The sequence below is a fragment of the Stegostoma tigrinum genome, chromosome 9 (assembly GCF_030684315.1).
Source record: "Stegostoma tigrinum isolate sSteTig4 chromosome 9, sSteTig4.hap1, whole genome shotgun sequence".
Classification (NCBI taxonomy): Eukaryota; Metazoa; Chordata; class Chondrichthyes; order Orectolobiformes; family Stegostomatidae; genus Stegostoma; species Stegostoma tigrinum.
Genome location: NC_081362.1, coordinates 4,510,299 through 4,532,256, shown reverse-complemented (window position 1 = coordinate 4,532,256; position 21,958 = coordinate 4,510,299). Strand labels below are relative to the sequence as shown.

Here is a 21,958-nt window from a genome sequence, read left to right as displayed (position 1 = left end):
GGTGGTGTCACGGATGTAGGTAGGGAGTTTCTGGACCATAGGGGAGAAAATGGAGTCCAGATAGGTGGAGATGATTTCGGTGGGGCAGGAACAGGCTGAGACAATGGGTCGACCAGGGCAGGCAGGTTTGTGGATTGTCAATGGGTCAACCAGGGCAGGCAGGTTTGTGGGTTGACAACGGGTCGACAAGGGCAGGTAGGTTTGTGGATTAGCCTGTTCCTGCCCCACCGAACTCATCTCCACCTATCTGGACTCCATTTTCTCCCCTATGGTCCAGAAACTCCCTACCTACGTCCGTGACACCACCCACGCCCTCCACCTCCTCCAGGACTTCCAATTCCCTGGCCCCCAACACCTCATTTTCACCATGGACGTCTAGTCCCTATACATTTGTATTCCTCATGCAGGTGGCCTCCAGGCCCTCTGCTTCTTTTTGTCCCGCAGGCCCACCAATCCCCCTCCACCGACATCCTCATCCGCCTAGATGAACTCGTCCTCACCCTCAACAACTTCTCTTTCGATTCCTCCCACTTCCTACAGACAAAGGGGGTGGCCATGGGTACCTGCATGGGCCCAAGCAATGCCTGCCTCTTTGTAGGTTACGTGGAACAGTCCCTCTTCCGCACCTACACAGGCACCAAACCCCACCTCTTCCTCCATTATATTGATGACTGTATCAGCACCGCCTCTTGCTCCCCAGAGGAGCTCAAACAGTTCATCCTCGTCACCAACACCTTCCACCCCAACCTCAAGTTCACCTGGGCCATCTCCAACATATCCCTCACCTTCCTGGACACCTCAGTCTCCATCTCAGGTAACCAGCTAGAAACTGATGTCCATTTCAAGCCCACTGACTCCCACAGCTACCTAGAATACACCTCCTCCCACCCACCCTCCTGCAAAAATTCCATCCCCTATTCTCAATTCCTCTGCTTCTGCCGCATCTGCTCCCAGGATGAGGCATTCCACACTCCCGCACATCCCATATGTCCACGTTCTTCCAGGACTGCAACTTTCACCCCGCAGTGGTCGAGAACGCTCTTGACCGCAACTCCCGCATTTCCTGCTACACATCCCTCACACCCCGCCCCCGCCACAACCGCCCCCAGAGGATCCCCCTCGTTCTCTCATACCACCCCACCAACCTCCCGATACCACGCATCATCCTCCAACACTTCCACCATCTACAATCTGACCCCACCACCCAAGCCATATTTCCATTCCCACCCTTGTCTGCCTTCCAGAGAGACCACTCTCTCCGCGACTCCATTGTCTGCTCCACAATCCCCTCTAACCCCACCACACCCGGCACCTTCCCCTGCAACTGCAGGAAGTGCTACACTTGCCCCCACACCTCCTCCCTCACCCCTATCCCAGGCCCCAAGATGACCCTCCATATCAAGCAGATGTTCACCTGCACATCTGCCAAAGTGGTATATTATATCCATTGTACCCGGTGTGGCTTCCTCTACATTGGGGAAACCAAGTGGAGGTTTGGGGACCACTTTGCAGAACACCGCTCGGTTCGCAACAAACAACTGCACCTCCCAGTCGCGAACCATTTTAACTCCCCTCCTCATTCCTCAGACGACATGTCCATCATGGGCCTCCTGCAGTGCCACAATGATGCCACCCGAAGGTTGCAAGAACAGCAACTCATATTCCGCTTGGGAACCCTGCAGCCCAATGGCACCAACGTGGACTTCACAAGCTTCAAAATCTCCCATTCCCCCACTGCATCCCAAAACCAGCCCATTTCCTCCCCTCCCCCCACTGCATCACAAAACCAGCCCAGTTCTTGCCCTCCCCCCACTGCATCCCAAAACCAGCCCAGACTGTCTCTGCTTCCCTAACCTGTTCTTCCTCTCACCATCCCTTCCTCCCACCTTAAGCCGCACCTCCATTTCCTACCTACCACCTCATCCCGCCTCCTTGACCTGTCCGTCTTCCCTGGACTGACCTATCCCCTCCCTACCTCCTCACCTATACTCTCCTCTCTACCTATCTTGTTTTCTCCCCATCTTCAGTCCGCCTCCCCCTCTCTCCCTATTTATTCCAGAACCCTCTCCCCATCCCCCTCTCCATTGAAGGGTCTCGGCCCGAAACGTCAGCTTTTGTGCTCCCGAGATGCTGCTTGGCCTGCTGTGTTCATCCAGCTCCACACTTTGTTATCTTGGATCCTGCAGCATCTGCAGTTCCCATTGTCACCAAAGTATATATCATTCTCGGTTTCATAAATAAGGGTGTACATTAAAAAAGCAGATAGTTTATGATGATTTATAACTAAGACACTGGTTAGACCTCAGTTGGGATATTGTGTACCATTCTGGGTGCCTGACTACGGGAAATATGTGAATGCACTGCTGAGGTTGCGGAAGAGGTTTACCAGAATGGTTGCAGGGAATGGACACTTGAGAGATAAAGAAGGATTGGGGAAGTTTGGCCCATCTTTCCGCAGACAGAAGGCAAATAGGAGATATGATAACAGTTTTCAAAAACTGCGTGGACACAGAGAAACAATTCCTACACATAAAAGGATTTAGACATAGAAGGCACAGTTTTAGAGAAAACCTTTTCCACACAGCAAATAGTTAGGGAACACAAAGCATGGCCTGCGGTGGAAGTAGGTTCAACTGAGGCAATGGATGAATATTTAAATAGAAACCGTGTGTAGGACAATGGGGGAGAAAGGCAGATGGGTAGCATTAAGTTAAAGCTCTCACAGCAAGTCCAGACATGATGGCCTGAATGGCCCCCTACTGCACTGTAACGATTAAGAGATTGAGGCATGCATGATCCCAAGAGGACTTGACAGGGTGGATGCTGAAAGGATCTTTCTCCTTGTGGAAGAGACTAGAACTAGGGCAGAGAGTTTAAAAACAAGGGGCGCTCTATTTAAAACAGAGTTTTATTTTTTTTCTCGTAGGGTTGAGTGTCTTTGGAACTGTCTTTTGAGAGGAGTGCAGATAGGATAGCTGAATACTTTGGGGCAATAATCAGAACAGCTATGATCATATTGAATGGTGACACAGGGTAGAGAGGCCAAACAGCTGACACTTGCTTCAAATGTTAGGACCTTTTAGTTGCAGCTGAGGAGCCACAAATAGCATCAGTGGAAAATCCAACTAAGTGGCAGTTAAGTTGTCAATGGAATACTCTAACAAAGCATAAGATTTAAAACACTGATCCTCACAATGGCAAGTTTCCAAATCGGTTTCAAAAATATGAAGATGTTATTGCAGAACCTACAGCAATTTTATCTTTCTTTCCATGTGGAAACAGCAGTGACAGATAGAGCTTGACAATACAAATACTGTACATTAATGATCAGAAGTTTAGATCTGCAGGCAGCAAAGAAGGTGCTTGACTCAACAGACATAACGAATATTTCTGGACATAAAAGTAGCATTGCATCAAACAGGAACTCAATCAAGACTATCTACTGTTATTGCAACAAGCAAGTAGTCTCCAGTCATACCTCTTTTACTGACTGTTGAAGGATTTTGTATTTCTGTAGTAACTTGCAGCATCCAAGCTGGCAAGATTCTTTTCCGTTGTACAGTGTCCAATGGTGCTTGACCATTCTTCAGTTGCTCACTCTTTGACTTAAAGAACACAATATTGGTTTGGTTAACAAGGACGGGTCAGACTATCTCACAACCTATTTTAACATTTTGCCTCAAATGGATTTAGAATACAGAAACATTAAAACAGAATCCAATCACATTGTCTCTAGATAGTGACAGGCATTTCATTGTGATCAGGACCTAAAACTGTGACCAACTGATTTTTCCTGACTTATCAACAGAACTGAAAGCACTGTTGCAAACTGAAGGCCCAAGGTGAGTTGCTAGCCTATTTGGTTCAACAGCTTACCAAATGACTTTACTGATACACTGTGATAGCTCAGAAGCAATCATTTCCAATGTTTGTTAGAAATAACTTCTCTAATTTATTTAGCAGTTGCTAAAAAAGTTTTAAAAACTTGACCGAGTCATCAACTTGTAAAGCCTAGTAGCAAAGCCAGTAAAAGACTATTTCTTTATAATGCATTTAGAGAGTTTTCAGTTGTTTCTTTCAATTTCAAGAATCTTAAATTGATATTTCAGGAAATCACATTTCAAGCTCGTCCATACTGAATTGGAGCAAACAATTCGTATCATGTATATGATCCACAAAATTTCTCAATCTACAGTAGTTTTTGCGTAATTGAAAGTATTCATCTTAAGAAATCTGGAAGTAACTGAAGGATTCAGAAGGTTTTAAGCACTGATTCAATCTGCATGTGTGGAGATTATCTGCCATTCCAATGTAGGGCTAGCTGAATGAAAGAATAGCCACTAAGGCCACTAGCATAAATGGCACAAATCCTCCAGACTCTCGCTAGGAAGAAAAAGACTGGTATTCATATGATGTTTTTCATATCCATTGCAGTGTCTGTAGTAATCCGGAATCAGAGAACTGATGCAAATTGGGAATGACAATGAGCCAAGACAATCAAACCAGGGACAGTGGATACCTGGAAGTGTAGGTATTAAAAAGGACAGTTTAGTTGAGTGTAAGTATCTGTGTTTCCTTTTATTAACTGGCTGAAGTGTCACCTGTCTGTAGCTATGTTTTGCTATAATTTAATCGGTAATTTGCATGATGTGTAATGCCCAAAGAGAAATAAAGTCTCCAAGCTGAAATAAATCACTGTGTAACAGCACTCATAAAACTCAGTGTGATGTCCAAGTGAGGACCTCATCCTACTTCTTTGTATTCACCCATGCAATGTAGGCATCGCTGGGTGGCCAGCATTTATTACCCATCACTAGCTGCCATTGTTACAAAGGGATGCATACACACACTGCTTTTAAGGCAACAAGATCAATTTAATAGAAGTCCAAAACACATTTGTGCCTTCAGCTACATTCTGAAACCCACAATGCTCTTGTCCTCTTTTAACAACTACTCTTAAAACACACTCTGATCAAGCTTTGGTTACCTTCTGATAGTCTCCTTCTTTGACTCTGTATATCCTTGTCTGCTGTGCCTCTGAAAGTTGCTGGGTCAGTTTACAACATTAAAAGGTTCCATTTAACTAAAAATTGTTGCTCTCACAGCAATTCAACACAGATTGAGGGCACGTACTGTCTGCAAATTTGGTTAAGCAGCTGGCCATAGTTAAAAGCCAGATTTAGATATAATAATTAAAATGAACTGGCAATGCTCTCTCTATACCACCCTTAAAAGATAATATCAGTAATTCAAATTCATTCAATAAGTGACGGTTGCATTGTGAGAACTCCTGTTTTACAAAAAAAAATCAAAAACTGTTAAGGTTTCCATCAGAGAAAGAAGCACAATGTGTGCGTTCTTTAATACATCATTCCTAAACTAACCAAGAAACTGTGGGAAAGACATATTATTAAGTTATTTTATGGTTAACAAAAATCTTATACTAATCTTGCACATAATACCTGAGAGTCAGATTGTGTGTTTTGGCTGAAGTAAAGTGACAGCTTCTTTAAGCAAAGGTCGACAGTAATCAAGTTACAAGCAAGTTAGACTAGATAAGTCAATTAAGAACAAACAGGACCATTTGATTACAACTTTAAATTAACTGGATGGGGCGGCAAGGTGGCTGAGGTTAGCACCGCTGCCTCACAGCACCAGGGACCCGGGTTCAATTCTACCCTTGGGCAACTGTTTATGTGGAATTTGCACATTCTCCCCATGTCTGCATGGGATTCCTCTGAGTGCTCCAGTTTCCTCCCACAGTCCAAGGATGTGCAGGCTAGATAAATTGGTCATGCTAAATGGCCCCGTAGTGTTCAGAGATGTGTGGGCTATAGAGGGATGGGTCTGGATGCTCCAATGACCAGTATGGACTTGTTGAGCTGAAGAGCCTGCTTCCACACAGTAGGGATTCTATGATTTCAATGCCAAGTGGCTGTTCACCCACAAGAGGATTCCTGCGCCTCCCAAATCCCGACTCTGTCCCTGCCCCTCCCCCACCATGCACCCGCCGCCATTGACCATGAGGACACGGCCGGAGACCCCACCGATGACGTCACATCGGCCTCCGCCGGCCACAGAACTTCCGGAACCGCTGCTGCAGTCACCACCTCCACGTCCAGGTACTACAGCCCACACACCACCCTCACCTCAGCTGCTGCCGCCCACCCCGATCCTCCCACCGCCGACGGAACCCCGCCCACGGTCGACGCCGACGGAACCCCGCCCACGGTCGACGCCGACGGAACCCCGCCCACGGTCGACGCCGACGGAACCCCGCCCACGGTCGACGCCGACGGAACCCCGCCCACGGTCGACGCCGACGGAACCCCGCCCACGGCCGACGGAACCCCGCCCACGGCCGACGGAACCCCGCCCACGGCCGACGACATCATCGCTCCGCCCACAACCTCCACAGCCTGCAACCCCAGAGGAGACAGCCACCCTGAGCCCTGCCGAATCTTCACCATCCCCCCAGACCTCCCACTGACTGAGGACGAACGGTCAGTCCTGAGCAAGGGGCTCACCTTTGTCCCCCTACAACCACACATCAACGAATACCAGTCACGGTCGGACACAGAGCAGTTTTTCCGCCGTCTTCGCCTGCATGCCTACTTCTTCAACCGGGAACCCAACCCTCCTTCCACTGACCCCTTCACCCGCTTCCAACACAAGTCCTCCTCCTGGACACCACCCCCAGGCCTCCTACCCTCCCTCGACCTCTTCATCTCCAACTGCCGTCGAGACATTAACCGCCTCAACCTCTCCACCCCTCTCACCCACTCCAACCTCTCCCCCGCAGAACGGGCAGCCCTCCGCTCCCTCCGCTCCAACCCCAACCTCACCATCAAACCCGCAGACAAGGGTGGCGCAGTGGTAGTATGGCGTACTGACCTCTACATCGCCGAGGCCAGACGCCAACTCTCCGACACCAGCTCCTACCGCCTCCTCGATCATGACCCCACACCCGAGCACCAAACCATCATCTCCAACACCATTCATGACCTCATCACCTCAGGGGACCTCCCACCCACAGCCTCCAACCTCATTGTTCCCCAACCCCGCACGGCCCGTTTCTATCTCCTTCCCAAAATCCACAAACCTGCCTGCCCTAGTCGACCCATCGTCTCAGCCTGCTCCTGCCCCACCGAACTCATCTCCACCTATCTGGACTCCATTTTCTCCCCTTTGGTCCAGGAACTCCCCACCTATGTCCGTGACACCACCCACGCCCTCCACCTCCTCCAGAACTTCCAATTCCCTGGCCCCCAACACCTCATATTCACCATGGACGTCCAGTCCCTGTACACCTGCATTCCGCATGGAGATGGCCTCAAGGCCCTCCGCTTCTTCCTGTCCCGCAGGCCCGACCAGGCCCCCTCCACCGACACTCTCATCCGCCTAGCGGAACTCGTCCTCACACTCAACAACTTCTCTTTTGACTCCTCCCACTTCCTACAGACTAAGGGGGTGGCCATGGGCACCCGCATGGGCCCCAGCTATGCCTGCCTCTTTGTAGGTTACGTGGAACAGTCCATCTTCCGCACCTACAAGGCCCCAAACCCCACCTCTTCCTCCGGTACATTGATGACTGTATCGGCGCCGCCTCTTGCTCCCCAGAGGAGCTCGAACAGTTCATCCACTTCACCAACACCTTCCACCCCAACCTTCAGTTCACCTGGGCCATCTCCAGCACATCCCTCACCTTCCTGGACCTCTCAGTCTCCATCTCAGGCAACCAGCTTGTAACTGATGTCCATTTCAAGCCCACCGACTCCCACAGCTACCTAGAATACACCTCCTCCCACCCACCCTCCTGCAAAAATTCCATCCCCTATTCCCAATTCCTCCGCCTCCGCCGCATCTGCTCCCACGATAAGACATTCCACTCCCGCACATCCCAGATGTCCAAGTTCTTTAAGGACCGCAACTTCCCCCCCACGGTGATTGAGAACGCCCTTGACCGCGTCTCCCGCATTTCCCGCGACACATCCCTCACACCCCGCCCCCGCCACAACCGCCCCAAGAGGATCCCCCTCGTTCTCACACACCACCCTACCAACCTCCGGATACAACGCATTATCCTCCGACACTTCCGCCATTTACAATCCGACCCCACCACCCAAGACATTTTTCCATCCCCACCCCTGTCTGCTTTCCGGAGAGACCACTCTCTCCGTGACTCCCTTGTTCGCTCCACACTGCCCTCCAACCCCACCACACCCGGCACCTTCCCCTGCAACCGCAGGAAATGCTACACTTGTCCCCACACCTCCTCCCTCACCCCCATCCCAGGCCCTAAGATGACATTCCACATTAAGCAGAGGTTCACCTGCACATCTGCCAATGTGGTATACTGCATCCGCTGTACCCGGTGCGGCTTTCTCTACACTGGGGAAACCAAGCGGAGGCTTGGGGACCGCTTTGCAGAACACCTCCGCTCAGTCCGCAACAAACAACTGCACCTCCCAGTCGCAAACCATTTCCACTCCCCCTCCCATTCTCTAGATGACATGTCCATCATGGGCCTCCTGCACTGCCACAATGATGCCACCCGAAGGTTGCAGGAACAGCAACTCATATTCCGCCTGGGAACCCTGCAGCCATATGGTATCAATGTGGACTTCACCAGTTTCAAAATCTCCCCTTTCCCCACTGCATCCCTAAACCAGCCCAGTTCATCCCCTCCCCCCACTGCACCACACAACCAGCCCAGCTCTTCCCCCCCACCCACTGCATCCCAAAACCAGTCCAACCTGTCTCTGCCTCCCTAACCGGTTCTTCCTCTCACCCATCCCTTCCTCCCACCCCAAGCCGCACCCCCAGCTACCTACTAACCTCATCCCACCTCCTTGACCTGTCCGTCTTCCCTGGACTGACCTATCCCCTCCCTACCTCCCCACCCACACCTTCTCCACCTATCTTCTTTACTCTCCATCTTCGGTCCGCCTCCCCCTCTCTCCCTATTTATTCCAGTTCCCTCCCCCCATCCCCCTCTCTGATGAAGGGTCTAGGCCCGAAACGTCAGCTTTTGTGCTCCTGAGATGCTGCTTGGCCTGCTGTGTTCATCCAGCCTCACATTTTATTATCTTGGAATCTCCAGCATCTGCAGTTCCCATTATCTCTGTTCTTTCAGTGCAGGCCCAACATCAATAATTCAAACATGTAAATCAGTAATACAAACAGAGTCTTCTTTTTAGCCAAACCCACACACATATAGACTTCCAGCAGAGAAAACAAAACAAAACAAAATCATAGACTGCAATCAGCATTCAGAACCAGGAACTCAATCATTCACCTCCCTGGTCTGGGAACCATGGCAAATTGGAACTAGCCACATCTTTGCACACTTCAATATTAACTTGCTTACACTGAATAACCCTACAGACCAAGTCAAAGATTCACAGTAGTCTTGGTTCTAAAAGCTTCAGTCTGAATCCTAGAAGATTCCAGGGGGTTGAACCGGCCCTTCCTCAGCAGGTGCAGTGTAAAACTGGGGTTAGAAGATTATTCATTGCTTTAAAAGTTTAAACATAAAGTCTGCTAATCACACGACCCTTACCACATTCTGCAAGATGCCATTTGGTTCAATTGTGCAGGATTGCTGTCGGGAATAGTCGTCTGCTGTCAATATTTCAGATGATGTAGTGGGTTTTTGTGCGTAACCCTGAGGTATATCTGGGCCTTCGTTGACATCCCCTTTCTCCTTACGTGAGCTTCCTGTAGAATTAGATTGCTCATCATCCTCAAAACTTGACAGATCGCTGTTTCTGCAATGTATTAAAATGTGGCACAAATACATTTTCATTGACTAAAGAAAAATCTTCTCGACACGAATCAAAATTCTTATCTGAATTTGCTTGTCAATATATCAACCATTTTAGGTTTCAGTGTAACACGTGAATGTAAATTACTTCTCATAGCTTGGTTCATTTTAATACTAGCTGCTCTCAAAAGACTATGGATTAATGAAGAGGTAGACAAACAGGAAGCTGGAAGACACAGCAGGCCAGGTGGCACCTGGGGGAAAGGAGCAGTCAACGTTTTGAGTATTACCCTTCTTCAGGATTAATGCAGCCTATTTGAACAGAATATTTATAGAGGTGTAAGTAATTCAAGTTTAAGGAGTATTACACACATTCAGTTATAAGTTTATAAATATCTATTTATTATCTCAAAGCATACTTTACATGTTCTCATACAGGCACAAACCCATATTGGGAATATATTGTTACGTAATATATAGCTGATTAACTTGCTACCAGAAGTGATTTGTGTATTTCAATTCAAAGGTTTTATGAAATTAACTTGATGTTATAGCGACCCAAGTTACTGTATTCCAAAATTTATTTTAAATATATATTTCACTAATTCTTTTTGGACAGCCAGAGACTTTTTCCTAGGGTGGAGGTAGCAATTACGAGGGTCATAGTTTTAAAGTGAGTGGAGGTAGACATAGCGGAGACTGTCAGAGGTGGGTTTTTCACTCAGAGTGGTAGGGGCGTGGAATGCATTGCCGGAGAGGTTAGCGGAATCAGCCTCATTAGGGGCATTTAAGCGGCTACGAGGTAGGCATATGGATGATAATGTAAGTTAGAGGCGGAGGTTAGATCGACCTTAAGATTTGGGTAAAAGTTTGGCACAACATCATGGGACGAATGGCCTGTGCTGAGCTATACTGTTCTTTGTTCTATGTTCTTAGGACCAATAGATCCAGGATAAGTACAAAACTGAAGGACAGAAAGAGGTTTAAGGGAAGGAAAAATGTCTGAGCCAGAAAGAAACTGTTAAGAATCATATTTAAGTTTACTTTTACAGAAGGAGAAACTATAACTTACTGCAATACTTATTTTCTACATAGGACAGAACTTCTCAAATACTGAAGCACAAAAACAATTATCAAGGACAATGATACACTAAATTTTCTCCACTGCACATCTTCCAGAATTCCGAAATGCAGAAAAATTTAGGTGTTCCAATGCATCAGTCATGACAGGTTTGTGTGCAGGTACAGCACCTGATTATGAAGTCTACTTCATAAAGGGATGACTTGATTGTCGTGAATATAATCCTGCATGGCCTCAACAAGAGTTCGCACAGAAACAATGTTTCCTCTTTTGCGGGGGTCCAGAACTAGCAAGCACCATCTTAAAATTATTGGGTTTTTATTTCTCTCTCAAAAGGTGTGGAATTTTGGAACTGTCTGCCTCAGAAGGTGGTGGAGGTAGTGTCATTGACAATGTTTGAAATAGAGACGGATAATTTCATGTTAGATAAAGGAAAGAAGGGTTAATCAGGAGTAGATGGTAGTGTGGAATTTGAAGGGCAAACATCTGGCACAATCTTATTGAATAGTGAAGCAGGCTTGAAGGGCCGAATAGCCTGTTTCAGCTCCTATTTCATATGACTCCGAGCATTTTCATGTACAAACAAAGTTTAAAACATATTCATCTATTAATTTATGATGACTGTGAAAATAGGATCAATCAGTTCTCACACAAAAGTAACTTAAACAGACTATTCAACGTGAGTTAGATGATTTATTAATCTAACTGTACAAAGTCATAAGTTAGCACGTTCACCAAAAATAACCATGGTAGCCTGTTATAATAGGGTTCATTATGCCTTGAATTTGCTTACTGCATGGGAGTGTCACAGTTCCCAAAGACCAGCAAATCTTCATCTAAATCCTCATTTTAATGTTACAAATAGGAAAAATTAAGCTTCTCCTTATTAACGTGGCCCAACTCAGCGCTTCACTTTTAGAACCCCAACATCTGGCATATAATAGGCTTCTACCATACTCTCAATGCCAGAATGTGAAGTCAAGCATTAAATAATGTTATCTTGTTAGTTTCCTGTGAAAACATCACACCATTAATGGTGAATGTATCCGAATACGTAGATGTGATTAGTGTTCATTTGCTATTGATTTAAAGATTATGTCACCTTAAGGTCTGGTCGAAGCTGGGGGAGATGACCTTGAATATATATTTGTCTGGCAGTAAAGAGAAAGAGTCTCCTGGGTTTAGCCAGTGCCATTTATCCTTAGCCAGAGGCAGAAGCTGGTCTCCACTTGATGAACGATAGAAGCATGGATTGGTGTGTAACTGGAATTTAAAAAAAAAAGAGATGAGCAACACCTGTTGCACACTGACACCCTAACAATAGTAGGTGGTCAAATAATGTTCTGTTTCACTCTCTGGGGTTCATAAAGGCTTCTCAGGAGGCCCACAAAATAGTTGATTCACCCTGTCACAGTTCACCTGCTGCTGAAATGATAGAAGCATGCTTCTGTTAGCTGCAGTTGATTTATAAGGCAAGATGTACAAGCTGGAGTTGGCCATTTAGCCTTAGAGCCTGCCTGGACCACCATTTAATAAGATCACGAATGACGTGAGTATAGTTTGAACTCCACTTCCTAGCCTGCCCATCTCACACTCACCTCCAATATTACTGAGTGGTCATTATTAATAGTTAAGTGTCAATCTTGCATCACAATTGGTAAAAATTCACCAATCTGAATCAGTTTCTTCAACTATAAATGTTGCCTGACTTGCTGAGTACATCTTGCATTTTATGTTATTATTTTTGGTTTCTGAGGTTTCATTTTGAGAAACCTGTTCTAGCATTCTAACCATTTTATCACGAAAGTTGGATCATCTGTCTTCACAACAGCATTGCAGTGAGAAGAGGTTACAGAGGAAATGGTGAGCCTGAACAGCTACTAGGAGATATCCTATTGCACATTCATATAGGAGGAGGAGAGAGAGATTTGGGTCATGGAGTCATACAGCACAACAGCCCCTTTGGCCCAACTAGCCTGTGCCAACCATAATCCCAAACGAAACTAGTCCCACCTGGCTGCACTTGGCCCATATCCATCCAAACCTTTTTTTAAAATTCATGTGCTTATCCAAATGTCTAAATATTGCAATTGTACCTGCATACACCACTTCCTCTGGAAGTTCATTCCACTCATGAATCACTCCCTTTGTAAAAAGTTGCCCCTCATATCCTTTTTAAACCTTTCTCCTCTCACCTTAAAATTATGCCCCCGGTCTTGAAATTCCACATCGTAGGGTAAAGACACATACCCCTCATGATTTTAAGAACCTTTATATGGTCACCTCTCAATCTCCTATACTCCAGTAAATAAAGTCCCAAACTCTCCCTATAATTCTTCCATTCCCAACAACAACCTGGCTAATCTTTTCTGAACTCTCTCCAGTTTGATAATATTCTTCCTACAACAGATCGACCAGAATAGCATGTAGTCCTCCAGAAGTGGCCTCACCAACGTCCAGGACAATCTCATCATGGCTTCCCAACTCCTAAACTCCAAGAATTGAGTAATGAAGGCAAACACCTCCTTAGCCACCCTGTTTACATGTGACACAAACTTCAAAGAATTATGTATGCGAATCCCTGGGTCTCTCAGGGCAGGAATTATACACTTAATGGTAAGGTCCTGGGGAGTATTGGTGAACAAAGAGACCTCGGAGTGCAGTTCACAGATGATTGAAAGAAGAGTCACAGGTAGACAGGATAGTGAAGAAGGTGTTGATGTGCATTTATTGGTCAGTGCACTGATTACAGGAGTTTGGAGGTCGTGCTGCGGCTGTACAGGACATTTGTTAGGCCATTTTTGGAATACCGTGTTCAGTTCTTGTCTCCCTGCTATAGGAAACACATTGTTAAACCTAAAAGAGTTCAGAAAAGCCAGTCGTGGTACAGACAGACACATTAGGGACATTTAAGCAACTCTTGGATAGGTACATTGGTGGTAGTAAAATGAAGGGTATGCAGGTTAGTTTGATATTAGAGTAGGTTAATAGGGCTGAAGGGCCTGTACTGTGCTGTACTGTTCTATGTTGTTTTACAAAACTCCCAAAGCCCTACTTATACAACTCAAAGTCCTGCCGTTGTTTGTTTACCAAAATGCAATACCTTGCATCTTAGCCCATTGATCCAATCGATCAAGATCTTTTTGTAATCCAAGATAATCTTCTTCTATAATTTTCCACTATACCACCAATTTTGATGCCATCCACAAACTTACCATGTCTTCTATATTCTCATCTAAATCATTTATATCAATGGCAAACAAAACACAATCCCGTGGAACACTGCTGGTAACAGGCCTCAAGTCCAAAAAACAACCCCACCACCATCACTATCTCCTGCCGATTAGCCAACTATGTATCCAATAGGCAAACTCACCCTGAATTCCTTGTGATCTAACTTCACCAATTAGTCAACCATGTGGAACCTTGTCAAAGGCTTTAGCAAAGTCCAAAGAAACAATGCCTACCGCTCTGCCCTCTTCAATGTTTTTGGTTACTTCCTGTGTTGTCTCTTTGCAGCTGAACCACTTTTCTGCTGTGCTGTTAACATACAAAGATTTTCATCATCTGCCCTGGAACTAAGCATGTCACCTCTTAATATACAATTCATAGTGCTCCTGTAAGTTTTATTTTTAAAGCTGCAAACATCTTTGTACAATCTCCAAGGCTTAAAACAATATCTTTTCCCACTTAGAGTTCATGATCTAAAAGAAATTGACCTTTATATTGACTATACCCGGAAACTGAAGTTGGACCCTAAAAGGTAGCAGGACAGTTTTTGTAATTTGAAGATCAAACGGGATTGTGTGGTGTACACTTCAGCTGTACAGAATTATGCTACTTCTTGGAGTAGCGAGATGGATAATTGGTGGGAGAGAATAGCAGCAGGACTCTGAGTTAAAGGAAATGATAATGACAACTCATTCTTTTACCTAATGTCAGCCCTTGGATCGGTCAAACCGCAGTTTATTACAGAACTCTGCACTAAATCACGTCCTGAAAACGAGGAGCATCTTTAACAATCTACGTAAGAGAAAATGACAAAACCCGAAAACTTTGAAAGGAAAGAGTTTCAAATCAACACTTAGTTCCAACCAATCACCTACAGAATCAAAGGTCTACCATCAATCTTCAGACATTGTGTTAATATTGCTAAAATAAAAATCAGAAGAATCAAACTTCTATAAAAGTTATTTTTAAAAATGATTTGATTCACTAATGCTGTTTTTGGAAGGAAATCTGCCATCTTTATCCAGCTTTGCCAACATGTGACTCCAGATCCAAAGCAATGTGATTGACTCTTAACTGCCCTCTGAAATACCCTAGCAGCCTTACTTGGTTCAAGGCAGTGACAGGTGGGTAACAAATGCTGTCTTTACCAGCAACGTTCACACCCATGAAAGAATTAAGAATGACCAAAATTTTGGGATCAGATTTCACAATGTCATATTTCTTTCATTTAGTAGATTAGTTTCCAGTCACCGATAAATCAAGTTCTATTTTTCACAACACTGGCTTTGTGATTTTTTTTTAAACCAAATGTTTGGGAAATTTCTTTCTGGAGTTTCAAATATTTACAATATATCAAGTGATATGGGAACAACTACCATCTTGCACCAATGGAACATGCTGTAGATCTACATGAGTCCTGCAGTTAATAATGCAGGGCTTCTCAATATAAAAACAAGTATGTTCATGTGCAACAGTTGCCAGTATTTACTTTGAAACAAATTTAAACAGACTGACACTTGACAGAGGCCTGTCATCTTCATGGACAATGCTACCCATTTGCCATTATGATATAAACTGAAGTGAAAAGAAGTGGATGATGGACACTCAAGTTTCATGAGTTACCAACAACTGGAGGGCATGTTTAAGAGTTTAATTTCCTCACTTAACAAAATGTATAAATGTACCATTAAAAATACAGTCCAAATACACCTGCTTAATCGTTACCTTGCCTTCATTTGTCAATTTTCAGCAGAACCTTACAATATTAATAAAATCAGACTAACTTTTTAATATTTTCAAAGTGGCCTAAATAATCAATCATCATTGGCTACTGGCTTTCCTTCCAAAAATCCCAAGCTGCATTTACACAGGAACATTGTAACATAAAACACACTTCCACCAAGTCTAAAATAATTTATATTAATGCAATACTGCATTAAAACGACTAAATCCCAAGGTTAAGAAGAGCATGAAGAATTTTCCTGCCATTTACATGTGTGGCTTAAATAAACCCCACTGCAGAAGACTACTGAGATAACACGGTGTGAAGCTGGATGAACACAGCGGGCCAAGCAGCAGAGGAGCAGGCAAGCCTGTCGTTTCGGGTCGGGATCCTTCTTCAGAAATGGTGGAGGGGAAAGGGATTCTGAAATAAATAGGGAGACAGGGGGAGGTGGATAGAAGATGGATAAAGGAGAAGATAGGGCGAGAGGAGACAGACAGGTCAAAGAGGCGGGCTTAGGGCCAGAGAAGGTGAATGTAGTTGGGGAGTTAGCGGGGAATAGGTCAGTCCAGGGAGGATGGACAGGTCAGGGGGGCAGGATGAGGTTAGTGGGTAGGGGATGGGGGTGGGGCTTGAAGTGGGAGGAATGGTTAGGGAGGCGGGGACTAGCTGGGTTGGTTTTGGCATTGGTTGAGGGAGGGGAGATTTTGAAGCTTGTGAAGTCCACATTGATACCCTTGGGCTGCAGAGTTCCCAAGCGAAATATGAGATGCAGTTCCGGAATCTTTCGGGTGACATCATTGTGACAATGCAGGAGGCCCAGGATGGACATGTCATCCGAGGAATGGGGTGGGGGGAAATTGAAATGGTTTGCGACTGGGAGGTGTAGCTGTTTGTTGCGAACAGAGCGTAGGTGTTCTGCAAAGCGGTCCCCAAGCCTCCATTTGGTTTCGCCGATGTAGAGGAGGCCACAACGGGAACAGTGGATACAGTATATAGCATTGACAGATGTGCAGGTGAACATCTGTTTGATGTGAAAAGTCTTCCTTGGGCCTGGGATCGGGGTGAGGAGAGAAGTATAGGGGCAGGTGTAGCACTTGCTTCGGGTGCAGGGAAAAATGCCAAGGGTGGTGGGGCTGGAGGGGAGTGTGGAACGGACAAGGGAGTCACAGAGAGAGTGGTCCCTCCGGAAGGCAGACAAGGGTGGGGATGGAAAAATGTCTTTGGTGGTAGGGTTGATTGTAGATGGTGGAAATGTCGGAGGATGATGCATTAGATTTGGAGGTTGGTTAGGTAGTACGTGAGGACCGGGGGATTCTGTTTTGGTTATTATTGCAAATGGGGGTGTGAGGGATGAGTTGCGGGAAATGTGGGAGCCACGGCCAAGGGCATTTTTGATCACTGTGGAGGGGAAGTTGCGGTTTTTGAAAGAGGACATCTGGGATGTTCAAGATTGGAATGCCTCCTCTTGGGAGCAGATGCAGCGTAGGCGAAGGAATTGGGAATAGGGGATGGTATTTTTACAGGAAGGTGGGTGAGTGGAGGAATATTCCAGGTAGTTGTGGGCATCATATTTATAAATTTTATTTGTAGATTCTGCTGCAGAAACTCATAAGCAATTTTCTGTTCATTCATAATTCTGTTTTTCTAATATAACATTGTAATAATGCTGGGAATGCTCAACTCAGGTAGCATCTGTGGAGATAGAAACTGAATTAACATTTAAAGTGGGGGCAACCTCTTGTCAGATCCACCATTCGAATGTTCTGCAGTCAGTATCTAATTATCCATCCCTTAAACTTCGGTTCATCCAATCCTCTACTTTCTGTTCCTCATGATAAGTACTACAGATTACTCACTGATAGCTCTCTGCCCTCTTAGCTTAAATTAGCTACTGATCCAGCAACAGCTTAAACTTTATAACATTAAAATTGACATCTCATATTCAGATGCCTCATGACATTCCCTTTCCCTATCCATATAATCTCCTCCAGCCCCACGGGACAGAGATCCTTTCATACCTCCAACTGGAATCTCTTGCTCAATTTCTACATGAACACACAAATTGAAGGAATAGGCCATTCAGTGCCTCAAACCCAGGCTACCTTCCAATAAGATCATGGATAATTGGATTGTGGCCTCTACTCCACTTTCCTGCCTACCCCAATACCCTTTGAATGCCTGGTTGGTCAAGAATCTATCTCTGCCTGCATCACACTTTGGGGAAGACAGTTCTGCAGACTTTCAACGCTTAGAAAAAAATTCTCATCTCCAATGAGAGATCACTTTACTTTTAAATGTGCCTTCCTAGTTCTTGTCTTTCCCATGAGGAACCTCCACCAGTCAAGTGCTCTCCTTTGCCCTGCACTGTTCACAATCATGGCCTTCAACTCGGTCAAAAGCCTGGCCTCCCTAATAGCACATTGCCACTGCAGCAGTTCAAGGCAACTCAGCACCGTCTGTTCAAGGACAATTAAATGCCCAAAATCAAGAGAGAGAGAGAGAGACTTCTGCAAGCAACCTTAAGTTCACTCCCTATCCCTATTCTGTCCTTGTTTAACATTTACAACTTCTCAATCTGTTCCAAATCTCATGTTGCTCGGCGTTACGTCTTGTCTAATAACAGATCACATGAAGTGTCTTAGAATATTTCACTATATTAAAGACAATATACATGCAAGTTTTGTTGTTGTAGGCACTAAATACAAGCTTTGCTATAACAAATGTAAAGTCCTACTCACATGTGGTTTAGATGTTATTTGAAACTAGTTAAAAATATGGCCAGATTCAAAAGTAGTGTTTCTTTCTTAACTAAATTAATAGGAGCTCGCTGCCCTCTATCAGTAATCTGGGCAAAACATGCTGCAGAACTTGATTTACATTCTAGCAAAGAATTCTATTTCTCTTTCCCAAGCAATACACATATCTTAAATAATCAGATTCACACATAACAATTACAATATTTGTGGAAAAAACAAATCAGTGACTTCCTTAGATACAGGAAGAATTTTATTTGTGTGTTTAAATTTAACAGGGTTCATTGCATTCTGCACAATGGATACCAAAGTCTAAAATGGCACATTTTTAAAGATTAGAAGTCAAAATTTTCTTCACCTCTTGTGTTGGGAGCAATGCAGCTAATAGTGTAACACAGATGTACAGCATGGAAACAGACCCTTTGGTACAACTCGTCCATGCCAACCAGATATCCGAGATGAATTTAGCCCATATCGCTTTATAGCCTTTCTATTCATATACCCATCCAGATGCCTTTTATATTTTGTAATTGTATCAGCCTCCACCACTTCCTCTGGCAGCTCATTCTATACATGCACCACTCTCTGCATGAAAAAGTTGCCTCTTAGGTCCCTCTTAAATCTTTCTCCTCTCAAAATAACCCACCACTCTAGTTTTTGACTTCCCAACCCCAGGAAAAATACCTTGGCTATTTACCCTATCTATGCTCCTCATAATTTTATAAACCTCTACAAGGTCACCCCTCAGCCTTCGATGCTCCAGGGAAAATAGCCCCAGCCTGTTCGGCCTCTCCGTATAACTTTAAATCTCTAACCCTGACAACATCCTTATAAATTTTCACTGAAAGGTTTCAAGTTTCACAACATCCTCCTTACAACAGGGTGATCAGAACTGCACAGTATTCCAAAAGTGGGCTAACCAACGCCCTGTACAGCTGCAACATGATTTCCCAACTCCTTTACTCAATGCACTGACAATAAAGACAGCCATACCAAATGCCTTCTCCTCCATCCTATCTAGTTACAAGTGCACTTTCAAGGAACTATGAACCTGTAACCGAGGCCTTTTTGCTGTAAACGTTTTTTTAACCCTCTTCTACTTAATGGCCCTCAGACATACTGTCAACTTTGCCAAAGATAATATTTGGTCAGTATAATTGCCATTCTGCTGAAGATAAACAAGTTACAATTTTGAAACATTTGGCAGAGAGAGAGAGAGAGAGAGAGAGAGAGAGAAACATATAAAAAGAGTTATATTTTCTGCAAAAAATCAGTTTTGTGTTTTGGGACTAAATTCTTTGCTGTCTCATTTAGATAATAAATTATCATCATAGTGATGAGCAAAAGCTTCAGTAAATATGACAAACTTTCAATACGTCACTTTCATACATAACAAACAAAGGACTGAATAATTATCCATAGAATCTATCACAGCATTAAATCTCAGGATTCAAAGCTGAGAAGTTAGAATGACTTTCTCATCTCAAAAGACTGGGATCCCAGCATTCTGAGTCGCTAGTGATAATGGGAACTGCAGATGCTGGAGAATCCAAGATAACAAAGTGTGGAGCTGGATGAACACAGCAGGCCAAGCAGCATCTCAGGAACACAAAAGCTGACGTTTCGGGCCTAGACCCTTCATCAATGAGTATTGGTCTAGCCAGTGATGCCACGTCCCATGAATGAATAATGGAAAAAAAATCTATAATGTTCAGCAAAAGTTAATATGGGTCTATTAATTTCTAAATGCATACAATGGTTTGAGCATACTAGAAGATGAAAAATGGGTTATCTGTAATACATTTAGTGACACAGAATAACAAAGTGTGGAGCTGGATGAACACAGCAGGCCAAGCAGCATCTCAGGAGCACAAAAGCTGACGTTTCGGGCCTAGACCCTTCATCGCTAAATGTAAACACTCAAATATGAATTGTGCCTTTGTTTTTATTAGACAAATAAGGACTGACACACAATGTATCTCAATATCACAGAATAGGAATAGTCCCATAAATGTTCCCACATGAACATGATCTAATAAAATCCAAAGTAGCTTCCATAGAAGCTAAGTCATAAAATGAAGCATATCAAATGACAACGCACGTCCTGTAATTCCAAGCTATCTCAGAAACTGGATGGCATGGTGGCTTAGTGGTTAGCACTGCAGCCTCACAGTGCCAGGGACCCGGGTTCAATTCCACCCTCAGGTGGCTGTCTGAGTGGAGTTTGCACATTCTCCCCGTGTCTATGAGAGTTTCCTCCGGGTGTTCCAGTTTTTCCCACAGTCCAAAGATGTACAGACTAGGTGGAATGGCCGTACTAAATTGCCCATAGTGCCCAGTGATGTTTAGATTAGGTGGGTTAAACATGAGAAATGCAGCAGTAGGGGAATGGATCTGGGTGGGATCCTGTTTGGAGGGGCAGTACGGACTTGTTGGGCCTTATTTGTCTAATAAAAACAAAGGCACAATTCATATTTGAGTGTTTTACAAATTCTGACTCCACCAATTTCAAATGCATCTCTTGGTACCTATGGATTCACCTTCACTGTCACTGGGTCAAAATACTAGAAATATCTCGCTGACAGTACTCTAGGTGTACCGATCCTAAAATGTACTGCAGCAGTTCAAAAAGGCACCTTCTCAAGGATAATTAAGAATGGACAATGAGTATTGGTCTAGCCAGTGATAGGGATACCACAATAGGGATTCTATGATGAAGACTGTAACCTGTTACCCCAGTAATCCAAACAGAATTCCATTTAAAGGACTAACTAAGCCTAACTCTAATCCTTTAGGGATGAGATTAAAAAAAACTGACTACAGGTATAAACTACTATCTGTATTTGCAGAAATTACACTGTTCAGGTAGAAACCTACTCACTGGTTTGATGCGTAACTTCTCATTGACAACTTCCAGGAGACCATGATTCCTGGACACTCGCTTATCGGAAACCTGAAAATGAAAAAATCCATTAAAAGAGTTATTTACTATTACAACAACATTGGATTTTCCTATTTGAATGCGCCATTCCCTTACTGAAAATAAATCAAGAATAGAGTGAACCAGAGCAGAAAATTTGTCAGACAGGTAGGGCGAGCAAGAAAATGCTATGAGAGGAGACAAATGATAAATTGGGAAATATATGTGGGTTTAGAGATTGGCAGTGGTAATGCCCCCATAATTTTTCTCCGTTGTGTGGTTTTATCCCTTTAAGATCCCTTATGGGGAATGTTGGTTGTATACGCCACATTCCTAATTGTTGCAGAGCCCCTGGGCAATTTAGTGGTTACACGGCAAGAGAAAGGAAGACCAATGACTGAACAGACACTCTCAAATTCAGCAACAATAAGCTTGCAGTTTCCTCATCTGTTATTAGAGATGAGGGTGCAGGCAGAGAGGT

At 44.5% G+C, this 21,958-nt stretch overlaps 1 protein-coding gene across 2 annotated transcripts in view; it reads right to left on the bottom strand.

Moving 5' to 3' along the window:
- The window catches only part of aplf (aprataxin and PNKP like factor), a 59,398-nt gene that overhangs the window by 35,612 nt on the left and 1,828 nt on the right, over positions 1-21,958 (bottom strand). For both annotated transcript variants that reach the window (XM_048536038.2, XM_059648321.1), the window contains exons 2-5: positions 21,439-21,510; positions 11,950-12,110; positions 9,563-9,770; positions 3,479-3,605 (exon numbers count right to left, since the gene is read on the bottom strand). In XM_048536038.2, the coding sequence (XP_048391995.2) occupies positions 3,479-3,605; positions 9,563-9,770; positions 11,950-12,110; positions 21,439-21,510 (568 nt within the window). The remainder of the gene's footprint in view (positions 1-3,478; positions 3,606-9,562; positions 9,771-11,949; positions 12,111-21,438; positions 21,511-21,958) is intronic.